This window comes from Onychostoma macrolepis, chromosome 08 (assembly GCF_012432095.1).
Source record: "Onychostoma macrolepis isolate SWU-2019 chromosome 08, ASM1243209v1, whole genome shotgun sequence".
NCBI lineage: Eukaryota > Metazoa > Chordata > Actinopteri > Cypriniformes > Cyprinidae > Onychostoma > Onychostoma macrolepis.
In genome coordinates this window covers 22761067-22775515 of record NC_081162.1, presented here as the reverse complement: position 1 = coordinate 22775515, position 14449 = coordinate 22761067, and the positions used below count along the sequence as shown (strand labels likewise).

At 36.1% G+C, this 14449-nt stretch overlaps 2 protein-coding genes across 7 annotated transcripts in view; one reads left to right on the top strand and one right to left on the bottom strand.

Annotated features, from left to right (window-relative positions):
• LOC131545237 (tight junction protein ZO-2-like) overlaps window positions 1-4940 on the top strand; it is a 108413-nt gene extending 103473 nt beyond the window's left edge. For 5 of the 6 annotated variants that reach the window (XM_058783871.1, XM_058783874.1, XM_058783870.1 and 2 more), the window contains 3 exons: window positions 1427-1774; window positions 3401-3486; window positions 3733-4940. In XM_058783871.1, coding sequence (XP_058639854.1) covers window positions 1427-1774; window positions 3401-3486; window positions 3733-3904 — 606 coding nt within the window. In that variant the 3' untranslated portion in view covers window positions 3905-4940. Of the gene's footprint in view, window positions 1-1426; window positions 1775-3400; window positions 3487-3732 lie in introns of those variants that run through there. The other variant, XR_009272369.1, reaches the window with a different exon arrangement.
• Window positions 4941-5073: 133 nt separating this feature from the next.
• pierce1 (piercer of microtubule wall 1) lies at window positions 5074-7312 on the bottom strand. Its single transcript, XM_058783876.1, has 3 exons — window positions 7096-7312; window positions 5552-5630; window positions 5074-5474 (listed from the first exon to the last, which is right to left on the bottom strand). Exons 1-3 carry the CDS (start codon window positions 7239-7241, stop codon window positions 5292-5294), a joined length of 408 nt encoding a protein of 135 aa, XP_058639859.1. The 5' UTR covers window positions 7242-7312; the 3' UTR covers window positions 5074-5291.
• Between the last annotated feature and the right edge of the window lie 7137 nt (window positions 7313-14449).

Here is a 14449-nt window from a genome sequence, read left to right as displayed (position 1 = left end):
TTTAAATCTAGTTTAGTGTAAATTTCTATTATAGGCCTATTATATATTTATTATATTATTATTAATGCATATATTTTCAAAATACATTAAAGCCCCGTTCACACCAAGAGGGACAACTATAAAGATAACGATATTAGCGTTCACACCAGCCAACGATATCATTGGTTTATTCTAAGCGCACGCTCGTCTGCCACTTTAAATTCTGTAGCTCGTTATAGCAGGATGGATTCTGATTAGGTGTCAAAAATCGTTCTGAAAGTGATTCCAAGGGTATTGTTTCTCTGTGCCTTTATCGTTATATCTGTGGTGTGGACTCTATTCTTAAATATTGAGAACAATTTTTAGAACTATATCTTTATCGTTATCTTTATAGTTATCGTCCTTGGTGTGGCCTTAACTCCTGATTTAACTTCAAATATGTTAAAAATTTATTAATATATGTAGAAATTAACAGCATCGATAACCTCGATAAATGCTATTAAAATTGCTGTTTATTAACTATATGTAATTATGGCCTGGTTTCACAAACGGGGCTTAGCTTAAGCCAGAACTAGGCCTTAATTAAATTAAGATATTTAAGCAACTTTAAGAAAAATTGAAGAAAACATTAAGGTCTGTATCTTGACACAGAACAATGACACTGACATATTTTAAGATATTTTCAGTTGAGACTGATTTTAGTCTGGGACTAGCTTAAGCCTTGTCTGTGAAACCGGGGGTAAATGTATTATATTTATTATTTGTAAATATAAGGACATTTAGTATTATGACATATTAATGTGGTATTTATTAAAATTTGAATTAGCTTTTATTTTTATAATTTGTTTTTATTTTTATTTTACTTAATTTGAATCATTATGTGCTTTTGTTCTTTTATGTTTGTTTTTAACATTTCTATTTCTATTTAACTTTAATTTTTTATTTCAGTTTTAGTAATTTTAGTTAATTCAAGTTTTTTTCTTTCTTTTTTAATTTCAGTTAGTTGCCAAGGCAACATTTTAAAAATTCCTTTTTCTTTCTTTAATTTACATTTTGGTTTTTCAAGTATTATTTAGATTTTATTTTATTTCCACTTTATTGCAATTAAAAGATTAATAGTTAATAGTTTAGCTTTAGCTTACTATAACTGTTTCATGATTCCTAATGTATTAATTCATGTTTACGAATGGCACCTTAATTATAAAGTGTTTCTAGTAGTTTTTAGCATTTTGCAAGTGTTTATAGAAAAACTGGAGCAATTAGTGTTTGAGATTTTACTAGTAGGTAGTGTTGTGTTAGTAGGTTAGTAGCTCAGTGGGAAAAATGCAGTGGTGACGATATAATCCAGTGCTGGCCCTTACCTGTGGTTTAGGAAGAGAAGTGTAGTAGGAAACCCTGTGATTCAATTCGGTAGTGCTGTTCTCCTTCATATTAATTTGTCTTTCAGGTAAAAATGCTGGCTCAAGTGGAGGCATCACGGGGGCAGTACGACCCCTCTCGAAACTACGACTCTCGTTCAAGCAGTCCCGCGAGCAGCGAGCACCCACGCAGTCAGGACTCTCCTGCAAAAACCAAACCCCTGCCTCCCCCCACAGCTCTCAAACCTACCTACGTGTCCCGCAGCTCCAGAGGCCTCGTAAACAGCCCCCCGGTACGGGACAGCAAACCACTGGAGGACAGCCGTGACGATCCCTCTCAGAGGTCTTTCCTGGGCAAAGTGAAGGCCTTTGAGCAGATGGATCACTTGGCCCGGACACAGAGAGTCATGGAGATCCAAGAGGCCCAGAACGCCAGGGTGAGTGTTCACCATCTTTAGGCTTTGCATGAACAATGACTAGGGATGCTCCGATCGAACGGTATCGGCCGATAATCACATTTTATGATTCGATCGGTACTCACTACACTTGGCCGATCTCTCGAACCGATTGCAATATAATGTCGTCAACGCGTGAGGACGTACATGATGTGTGGGGACAGAAATGATTTGGCATCACAGTCATGTCATCGCCGTTGTGGAAATGCTATGACGTTTCGAGGAACTATGAAAAAATCGCTATTTGTCGTGTATGTTTTGCATGATGATGAATGGATGGTTCATTTTTAACAGCCGATTCAGTGACATTAGAGCTGATCTGTGCATCACTGCACACATGTCTTATATTAAGTACCCTGATATACATAATGTTACGCATAAACCCCATTTTAAAGGCATATTAAAATATGTTTTTTGTGATTATATAACATTATATATAAAGCTTTAAGCATCAGAATCAGCATCAGAATCAGCATCGGTATCAGCCGATCACCATGACAAGAAATCGGTACTCTGTATCAGCTGCAAAAATCCTGATCGGAGCATCCACAACAATGACACAAGATGACAAAAAAAAAGACAATTCAAAAACTGTCAACCAGTAACTTGCTAGGAACTAAAATGCTAGTTCCAGAAACTTGACGTACATGTTGTCTAATTGGTCAGAAATAACTTTGACCTACATTTACTGCAAAAGATGCACATCACAATTTGTTTTTCATTCTTTGTGAAAGAGTCAGTGGGGGTAGATTATTTGTCTTTTCCTTTTATCCTCTATATTTTTCTCTTGTCTGCTGTAGATGCTTTGGAACAATATATTTATATACTGTACAGTATACATATTGATAATAAATGGAATGAAATTTACATTTTATTCAAAATTGAAAAATTGGAATTTTGATCAACATGCTACAGTATGTAGGTTGACAACACAACACAACTTTAAAAATATATATTTATAAAACATGATAAATATGTGACCCTGGACCACAAAACCAGTCATAAGGGTCAAATTTTTTAAATTAAGATTTGTACATACTCTGAAAGCTGAATAAATAAGCGTTGCATTGATGTGTGGTTTGTTAGGAGCGGACAGTATTTAGCGGAAATACAACTATTTGAAAATCTGGAATCTGAGGGTGCAAAAAACAAACAAAAAAAAAAATTTCAAAATATTGAGAAAATCGCCTTTAAAGTCCAAATTAAGTTCTTAGCAATGCATATTACTAATCAAAAATTAAGTTTTGATATATTTGTTTGCGGTAGGAAATTTACAAAATATCTTAATGAAACATGATCTTTACTTAATATCCTAATGATTTTTGGCATAAAAGAAAAAGTTTATCATTTTGACCCATACAATGTATTTATGACTGATTTTGTGGTCCAGGGTCACATATAGCATTTTTTCAATATTTACACTATTTCTTTTCTAGAAAACAGACCAAAAAGTTTGAAGATTCATCATACAAAATTATTTTCTAATAAAATGTGCCTCCTTCCAAATTATCAATACCAGTTCTGATTCACTTCTAGTTCTGATCAACTCATTTTCTGCCTAAATATTTATGTTAGAGATTCTAGTGTGTTCGATTTGTCTGTTTTCAGTTGGAGATTGCACAGAAACATCCAGACATCTATGCCGTCCCCATGAAATCTCAGAAACTGGATCACAGCAGGCCACAACCTATCGGGTAAGAGTCTGGTTTTGATCTGAAGGTGTGGTCACATGAACACAATTTTGCAAGCGAAAAGGTATTTTTTTCAATAGTGTAGTGATCACACAGAAATTACTTTCAAACCCAGACTTGACAAATCTTAAGTGAAATTCCCAATCATGTGCATTCCTACTGAACTGGCCGGATTTCATCCACAAAAATTAGCAGGATAAATGCACACTCGATCTTTCCCTGATTTTGCTGTGTTTGCTTTGCATCCAGCTCCAGTGCACGACCAGAGCCCCAGACGCCTCCTTGCAAGCTGCCATACTCAGAGAGCCGCCCGCTCGGCCTCGGCGAGGAGCCTGGAGAGGAGTTTCGGCATCAGCTGGGAGAGCAGACCAAGCGCGGCTATTACACCACCACACAAAAGTATCAGGACACTGAGCTGTAGAGTTCTTCTGCTTCGGCTCACCGCACAGCTTCACCATTCCACCGGGGCGCCGCCCTGCACCAAAACTGCTGCTGACTTGGAAGTCCCGTTTGCTTTTAAGTTTCCCACGCATATATTTGTCTTTTTCACTTCAGAGAAGTTCAACTTTCTGTCCATGAGGATAGAATCTTATGGTTTATATATATATATATATATATATATATATATATATATATATATATATATATATATATATATGTATATTTATATATTTGCATTAGTTTTGTTTCGCTCCTTGTGATCCGAGAATCATGTTTTCTTGCCTATGCAATTTTTTAAGTTTCTGCAACGCAACAGAAACGTCTCGCCACGAGTCTCTCTCTCTTCGCTCCATGAAAACCTTAAACCTGTCGTGTGCTACAGACCAGCTTTTTGTTACTTTCTTTTTATAAGCCTGATGAAGCAAAACTGTTTTAAAACGTCACACTCTTCAAGGTTTATACTATCTTTGCATTCCTTCATTTCTGATCATGTGTGTATATGATGTAAAACAATACACTGGATTTTGTTACAACGTTTTGAAGTGCCTTTTACTTTACGAATAACGTTGGAGGTTTGTGGACTTGACAATCCAGCCCTCTGGACAATATTTTTGCTGCTTACAGCTCCAAGGAAAAACAGGGAAAAGTCAACACCAAAACCCTTAATACCGTCCGCCCGTATCCTCAGTGTAGCGACAGCAACGACTGACGAGTTTCCAAACGGACGCTTCACCAATCAGGTCGATGCTGATTGGTTTGAGCGATTGAAATTGCTGTGGTCACGGTTTGTCTTATTTCAACCCCACCGCATTATGTTTTTAACACGCTTGATTGTACGTTGGTCCGCTTTACCTCCACATATTGGTTCAAAGTGCTAAACTCGTGGATTATATTTTGATGGCTTCCACTGTGTGTGAGGGTCACACGCCCAGAGAATATTCCCTGGACATTTACGTTCAGGTCTACTGTGGAATTTCACTCTACTACACCAAATAAAATAAACTATATTGACATTACTGACTTAGTTGTGTGCTTTTATTAATCCAACAGGTTGGAATCCATCATCCAGTGGGCTATAAACTGAAGGGATCAATTTTCTAAAATTCACCCACAAATTTAAATTCTGTTACCATTTACTCACCCTAATGTCATTACAAATGAGATATTTTGAAGACTGCTGGGAACCAAACAGCATTTGAGCCCACTGACTTTGTATGGACAATGGTCAAAATATCTTTTGTTTCCCAGAAGGCATACAGGTTTGAAATAACATGAGGGTAAAGTAACAATCCTTGTAAACAACCCAATAACAAACCATGACAATCAAATCCTTCATCACTGGTTTATTATATAAAAAAGGTGTTATTTTACTGCGATTTCCCATCCGTGTGGTATAAGTAATGGAAATTGATTCTGTCATGGAACGCAGTGGTTTCATTGGGTCCAGTGAGTCGATTCTTATTCAGCGCCGTGTTAAAGCCATTATCCTTATACATGCCACTTTTCAGAAGATGCTCAGAAAACTTCCGACGACTTCCGATAAAGGTTGTCTGAAAAATGAACAGTATGTGTAAATACTATTTTCTGAATAATCTTAACAATAAGGCAGTGTGTGCTGTGTACTCACCGGCATTTCATGTACTGTTGGTTTTTTGCTTCCGTATGTTTGATTTGTCGTTTGGTATAAAGGGTTGATCATTTTTTGGCTGGAAAGCATAAAGAGGCTTGTTATTATTTATATATATATATATATATATATATAAGATACATATACAGTGCTGCTTGAAAGTTTGTGAACCCTTTACAATTTGCTATATTTCTGCATAAATATGACCCAAAACATCATCAGAAGTCCTGAAAGTAGACAAAGAGAACCCAAACAAACAAATGAGACGACAATAATTTTCTTGGTCACTTATTTATTGAGAAAAATTATCCACTGTTACATATCTGTGAGTTGCAAAAGTATGTGAATCTTTGCTTTCTGTATCTGATGTGACCCTATTTTGCAGCATTAACTGCAGGTAAAGTTTCTTGTAAATGCTGATCAGTCCTGCACAACATCCTGTAGGGGTTTAAGCCTATTCCTCAGTACAGAACCACTTCAACTCTGTGATGTTGGTGGGTTTCCTCCTATGAACTGTTTGCTTCAGCTCCTTCCACAACATTTCAATTGAATTAAGGTCTGGACATTGACTCAGGCCTTTAGTTGCTTAGAAGTTACCCTGGGGTCCTTTGCAGCCTTGCAGACTATTACATGTCTAGCTTTTGGAGTGATCTTTGTTGGTCAACCACTTCTGGGGAGGGTAAAAGTGGTCTTGAATTTCCTCCTTTTGTATACAATCTGTCTGACTGTGGATCTGTGGAGTTCAAACTCATTAGAAATGGTTCTGTAACCTTTTCCAGCCTGATGAGCAACAGCGACTCTTTTTTTCGGAGGTCCTTAGAGACCTCCTTTGTTCATGCCATTATTCACTTCCACAAACCCGATCAAGCTTTGATAGATCCCTGTTCTTTAAATAAAACAGGGCAGACACTGACACCTCATAGTCATTCCACTGAATGAAAACACGTTTGAACAGATGGACTCCAATTCACATTAAAATTAATAGATAATCCTAGAGATTCACATACTTTTGCAACGCACAGATATGTAACACTGGATCATTTTTCTCAATAAATAAATGACAAAGACATTATTCTTGTCTCATTTGTTTGATGGGGTTCTCTTTGTTTAGTTTCAGGACTTGTGTGGAAATCTGATTTTGTTTTTTGGGTCATATTTATGTAGAAATATAGAAAATTGTAAAGGGTTCACAAACTTTCAAGCAGCACTATATATATATATATATGTATATGTATGTGTATGTGTGTGTGTGTGTGTGTGTGTGTAACTTACACACTTAAATATGCATTCTCGTACTCCTACATTTAGCTTCAACCCTATTTACTGAAACTGCTAGTCAAGGTCTTCAGGATTAACGTTACTAGAAACTTCCAAGCAATTGTGTTAGAGCTTTATGTTCCTCCAGAAGCTGGATTATGCAACTAAAGAGCTAAAAACTAACATATGAATACATATACACACTAATATATTAATGAATGAATAAACGAACGAATAAATGAATTTAGATCGCACATGATGCACCGCGGCTGAATGACTCTTCTCACCTGTATCCTCTGAAACACTCCGGATTATTAAAGCGAGCTGGTAAATTTTTATCCACTTTGTACACATCGCTTGTCTTTATTTCAGTTGTAATAGACGATGGTTCAGGCTCCACTCTTGCTCCTTCATCTGCGAAAAGATCGTCCATGTTTCTGTTTGCTCCAAGGCCCCAGTGACTCTAGAAATTCTGGACGCGTGGTTGCTATAAACATTGTAACTAAGTGACGTCATGCGTATTTAGTTTTTTTCATTTTTTTTTCACAAATTTGTTTTCAAACATGAAAACACGAGTTTATACAATTATTTATTTATAAGTACGATACAAATTAAGATAATGAAGCAACACACTTCTACTGAGTGAAATTACACGTTACTTTTTGTCTTTGTTCTTAAAGTTAATGAAAAATAATTTACTTCTGTAAATCAGTAGGCTACATAAAAGATAAGCCTTATACCAGTAGTGTTATTAGAGTAAATCAAACATATGGCAACTCACCGTTTCATAAGAAAATATACCAAGTTTAAGTCAGAATCCAATAGCCTGCCCTGAAGTACATTTTTATTTAGTAAAAAAAATAAAATAATTAAACATGATTTACGCATTGCCATTTTCTTATCTGCATAAATGGCATAGGATTGCACCAGCGCTGGGGAAAGTTGCCTTTTTTTACTGAAAAAATAAAATGTTCAATATTGTGTAACTCAAAGTTTTTATGGAAAGTAATGTGTAACCTTTTTTTCTCATCTGGGCTGCGCTAGTGTTTTTAATAGGCTATAAAAATGATATTGTTTGGCAAATTCACGTCTGTACAGTTGAGGGCGCTGCTCAAACAAACCTTTCTGCCATTCTTGATTGCATGAAGAATAGGATGGAGAAGAAAGTTCACTCTCAATAAATAAATAAAATAAATAAATGCATTTTAAAAAAATGAAACACGTTATGTTTATCTAAAGTCATTTCTGCTTATTAGCACGGTTGAATTGGATCATCAAAGGTCAGTTGCAAAAACACTGCTTAATAAAATGGGATTAAATAGCCTACATAAATATAGGCTTAAATTTGTGCTATTTAACATTTAATTATTGCAGGTTCGTGTTAGTCTGAGTTTGCATGTCACTGTTTTTATTCATTTTGAGGAATACTGAATCTGTTTTTGTACAAGTGAGATAAGTAAAGTTCACATTTATTCTAGAACTACAGTAACATCATGTTTACACATCAGTGACAGCTGCACACAACGCCTCTGCACTTCTCTCAACATGGCAACACAAGAGCTGTCAGTCAATAAATAGGAAAACAAAGTAAGTAACTGGCAAACCTATTCGAAAAAGTAACTTTCTTGTAAATTAAAATGTATTATGTTACTTTAGTTACTTGACAAATGTAATTTGATTACGTAATTTGTGTTACTTGCATTACCCCCAACTGTATTGCACTGATGACATTTGTTTTATTACAAAAGCAAATAGATTACAATGCACACTGAAGTTAGTACATATTTGTCAGACGTCCATGGACCCCTCAACCAACAGACAACGAAAGAACAACTGATTCAACCATTATTGCTTCTTTACCATATAAATTATTCTTGGATTTATTTATTTATTAGTAGGCCTACATCATGCAACCACTTCTACAAGAACTTTAACACATTTTGTACATTTACAGTTGTCTTATACATAGCAAATTATAGTAAAAGCCAGATTTACAGCCAGGCAAACCCTTAATTTCAGCTGGAATTGATTTTCCAACTGCTTGACTGTTTTAAATGCTGCATACAGAAATGTAATGCTGCACACCCTTTATGAACAGTTGTCATCCAGAATTTCCACTCCTCGGATTGTATGCAGTTTACTTCATTTCAAACCTAAAATGAAAACAATACAGATGTCAGAGGGCCCCTCATGGTTGTTGTTTTTTATGCAAGTGTAAAGTGTGCATTTATGCAAGTGAAACGTATTGAAATGTTTCCTATTCATTCATCTGCTTCCAAACCTGCTTTGAGTTTCTCCACGCTGATAAACACACTGCCACAGTGCATTATTACTCACGGTACGAGTTTGAGTCTGGCCTAGCGCGTACCAAAAGTAATAATGGACTGTGAAGCAGTTAAAAAGGGCTCCTTTCTTCTCATCAAGGCACGGTTTTGTAAAACCAAACGGAGTATATGGTTTTAAAAGATGCAGAATGTAAACATATTTATGATTTGCTACAATTTTGCATACTTTACCTTCTGCAGACTTAAGAAGTTACAAACTTAGTCTTCACTTTTCTTCCTCAGTGGCCCTCAGAGGTGCCCGATTAATCATGAAAGGTTAAATCCATCCATTGCTGCAGTGATGGAGTAGAAAAACATGATGTAATACTTTAAACAATGCAGTATTGTTAGACTAATTAACAGAGACTTCTCTATCAGAAATGACATTGTTCAGAATAATGCTAAATAAACGCCCTGCTTAATATTACAATTTGCCAACAGAGGGCGCAATTTCACATAGCGTGGTCAGCCGATGTAGTGTGATTACAAATTTGTTTCTAAAATGTTAAACTAAAATGTTTTATTAAATAAAACTATTTAAAATGCTCTATAATTATTGTATAATACACTCTCAGAAATAAAGGTACAAAAGCTGTCACTGGGGCGGTACCTTTTCAAAAGGTACATATTTGTACCTAAAGGGTCCATTTTGGTACCTTAAAGGTACATATTAGTACTTAAAGTGTACATATTTGAACCTAATAGGTACAAAAGTGTACCTTTTGAAAAGGTACCGCCCCAGTGACAGCTTTTGTACCTTTATTTCTGAGAGTGTACTTTCTTAAAAATCAAACAAATATGAAGTAAAATCAGGTGATCTAATAAAAAAGGAAAAGTCTCTCACATAATCTGTAGCTTTATGCTGCCAACAATCTAAATTATGCATTAGGACAATTTTGGGAGTAAAGCCAACAGCCAACTGAAAAGTACCACAATACTAATCATTGCAGTGTCCATATATATATATATATATATATATAAATATTACTCTAATGAACTTAAATATTACCAATAGCTCCAAAAAGCAGTGACATATTGTTCATTAGAATCCCAAAGTCCCAAAGTGTGACCCAAAATCCTTGGAAAAATGTTAGTTCTATAAACTCTACCTGAAAATTATGGATCTGTTTCCAAATATATGCTGGTCCAGCTGGTGAACCTGAGATATGAGGAGGTCCATAGACGAAGGTTTGAGCACCAGAAACAGGACTTCAGTGATGTGGTCATTGTTGCCTATACAGCTCTGTCCGGACATGTGAGAAATGAAATGCTTTTGTCCTGTTAGAGGTTCTTTTTATTGAATCTTCCTGTGGAAGTGAGGAATCAGGATGGTCATTCCCCAAACCGGAATTCCTGTGTGTGTTTGGAGCTGATAAAACTGCCGTAAAGAACAAACTCCATCCTTCTAGAACTGCTGGAGTCTGTTAGTGAACTCTGAGAAGAATTTAGCACACTTTTGAAGTGGAAAATTAGGCACACTTAAGAAAAGAAAAGAAAAAAAAAAACTTTTTTAAAATTACTGCATCTATGAATTTTACAAAGTACATTTTATGTAGTTTCGCTTGGGTCTGTTAAAATATGGAAAATGAAAAGCTGTCCTCCAAAAACAAATGCACATCATAGTATTTATACATTTTTTATATTTTCAGTGTTAAACTATATTTTAGTTTAATTCTTTCTATTTAGCTTTATTTTTATATTCAGTTTTAAAGACAACAGAATGACTAATCAGAAGTCAGGATGGTAAATATCCATTTAATAAAATGTGAACACAAAGAAAACCGTTGTAAATAAAGTAAAAACAAGAGGCCAACAGGTTTTAATTTATGCCTGAAGGTTAGCATGAGGAGGGGGAGAGAAATGCAGCATTTCCAGTGTCGCAGGAAACAGGAAGCTGCTGGTGGATGAAGATAGCAGGGTCTGCTTCATCCGAACAATAAAAATCTCACCCGCTCAGGAAAAGGATCTGCGTCAGCAGTGAGTGACAGATTTTAGAAAGACAAAATGGTGCCAAAATCCAAAGTGGCGGGAGAAAATCAGTGTTTCACTTAAAGACCTCAAAAGCACAATGGCGTGTTCCTTATACTTCATCGAAAGTAGATTCCACGTTGCTCTGGAATAGCTGTTATGAAACACTTCCGTGGGCAGGGTCAAACATTATTTTACAAATACAAACCCTTTCCTTAAAATGTTTAACACACTAAATAGGCGCCCAAAGTATGTGGCCACTTCAACTAGGCTTAAAATAGACGCCACTGTAATAACAAAATATCAAACTATTTTTTACTGAACAATACTGTTCAAAATGAAGGCAAGTATTTGAACACTTTATAGTTGTGAGTCATCACCTGTGAACCTGAGGAGACTGACTGACCACCAGCTGATTAAACAGTAGAAAGGACATGGAAAAGTGAAGTTCTGAGAAAAGATCATTTAATCTAATGTATTTATTTATAAAGCACTTGAAACTACACAGTAGACCCAAAGTACTGAACAATGACACAAACAGCAGCTAAAACAAAAAGCAGCAACACTAAAGAGCACAGATTGAAAAGGAGAAAAAAATTCTGACTTGTCTTTTTGGTTGGAACATCTGTCAGTTATTATTTTATCTTTATGGAATAGCATACAGCCGTACAGTAGCCTATAGAGTAGGTATAATCCCAGATAGCAAAATTCCTGAGGCCCAGATCAGACCCACACCTGACACTTTCATCTGGCCCACATGCCGCGTGGAATGATGACACTTGCCAGATTTGGGCCACAAGCAAGCCAAAGGAAGGGCCAATGTCAGCCATGAATAAACCAAATAAAGCAGAACTGGCCCAAATCTGGGCCACACTGATTTTAATTCTGGCCCAGATCCAACACCTTGCTCCGGCCCACATACTGTGAAGAATGATGGCGCTTGGGCGGTCCGCTCCTGTCTGCCAAATTTTGGCCACAAGCAAGCTAAAAGAAGGCCCAATGTCAGCCATGAATAAACCAAATAAAGCAGAACTGGCCCAAATCTGGACCACATTGATTTTAATTCTGGCCCAGATCCAACACCTTGCTCCGGCCCACATACTACGTGGAATAATGGCATTTGGGCAGTCTGGTCCTGTTTGCCAGATTTGGGCCTCAAGTAAGCCTTAGCATTGCTGCATGTTAGCCAACCAAATAAACCAAAACTGGCTGTAATGTGGGCCACAGTTGATTTTTATTCTAACCCTGGTCTTCCCCATATTCCTCATGTGGCCCACATGCTGCATGGAATGGTGGCATTTTGGCAGTGGTCCACAAGCAGGCCACTACACAGCCACATTTTAGCTAATAATGAACCAAATAAACCATAAATATACAGTACATTATATGGGCCACACTAAGCCTTAAGTGAGTAATGCATCAACAATAAAGAGAAAGAGAAATTTAAAAATGTCCTCCATAAATGTTCAAATAAGTTCCAGAAATGTTTCCTACTTAATACAGTCATCCCGACCCAAGTTTTGCACGAGCAGCAATTCAAATGTCACAGATAAATATTCAAAGACACATTCCAATACTTTAGAAGCTGTTCTTCACAAGTTTGAACCTAAATGCTTCTCACTCAGACTCAGGAAGTACGCAGTAAGTCTGTAAGTGTCACGGCTACGCTGTGTTAAAGAGCGCATGACGAAGACGAAAGGTTATATATCATCAGCAAGGGTAACATTAGCCAGTGATCACTGTGCCATATCTTTGCCAGAACTGGCCCAGATACGTTTTAGGATAACTGGGCCACATTTGCGGCATCATATAAGGGCCACTTTAGGTTCACAACCACATTAGCCAGTGCTTACTGTGCCATATCTTTGCCAAAACCGGCCCAGATACCTGGGCCACATTTGGTTTACACCCTGATTAGCCTTTGTCGAGTGGGCCACAAAAATGTGGCACAAATTTGGTTGGCACTATTTGGGCCATATTAACTATTTACCACATGGGCTACTTTAGGGTCACATTCAGAGTGCACGTTGCCGTGAACACCGCATCTTTGTCTACAGAGGCCCACATGTGATTTGATATATTTGGGCCATTTTTTCTATTTTACATGTGGGCCACTTCTGGCTTACATCCATGTTGTACGGGCCATAAGAAGGCCAGCAGTGCCGTATCATTGTCTTAAGTTATCTGGGATGTGTGTAGTAGGCCTCTGCAAATGTTCTGTGTGCATATACCTGGATGACCTATTACTAAAAAGTGCAAAATACAACAGAGCACACTGTGCTGGGTACTATATCCCACAATGCATTGTGCTCAATATTTCATTTCCATAAATGAATCATAGTATAATTCATGCTTAATTCAAATCTTTTACCAATTTTTGAATTATTCAATCAGACTGAGAAGAGTTAAGATAACCTTTTGTTTTTCAGATATGCCAATCTTGAAATTAAAAATGCATGTAATGACAATAATGAAGAGTATTACTGTTTGGAATGTTTATTGTGCCGTAAAGCACACTGGTCCACATCGGTCTTTTTATTTATTTATAGATCTTTTCACAATACGCACCGTTTCAAAGTAGCTTACCGTTTACAGAAAATCATATTAATGTTTATAATATCTTCATGTCTTATAGTCATTTAGCTGTTTAGAGCTGGGCTATAGTAGACCTATAGTTCACATTTTATGATGATACAGCAAGCTCATCAAGCAGCTGAAATATGCTATATAGTACATACTGTACTATAAAAAGCTGGATACACTTACATTAGTTAATTCCTTAATGTATGATTTATTTGTTACCTGAGAATAATGAAATCATTGTTATTTTTAGTATTATTTATTTACTATTGTATTAATATTTTGAATGAGCTTTTATTTTTATATTTTCATTTTAGTTTAAATATTTTTATTTAGGTGATTCAATTTTAGTGATTTTAGTAATTCAATTTAAACTTATTTTATTCAGTTTTTTAAAGTAATAGTTTTTCATCTACTGTTTTAATCAACAAAAACAATTTTTAATAGTTTTAATTAACAAACTTTAATTAACAACACTCTTTCAAATAGTTTTTTTTTTTTTTTAAATAAATAAAAAAATTGCAATATGCTAGTATTTCATTACAAAATAGTACTTTTTCCTCCCTAACAGAAGGGGGCACTGAGTATGTTTATTTTTCCTCAATACAGCTATTATAAGTTTGTGTTTGGCCACTTGGCAGTGCCCTTTCCTGTTACCCACGCCACCTATTTACAGTAGATGTGAACAAATCAGGCACAGGCACAAAACAGGCACTTCAAAAAAAGCAAACCATTGGTATGGTACCAACACATCATTGATAAACAGTGT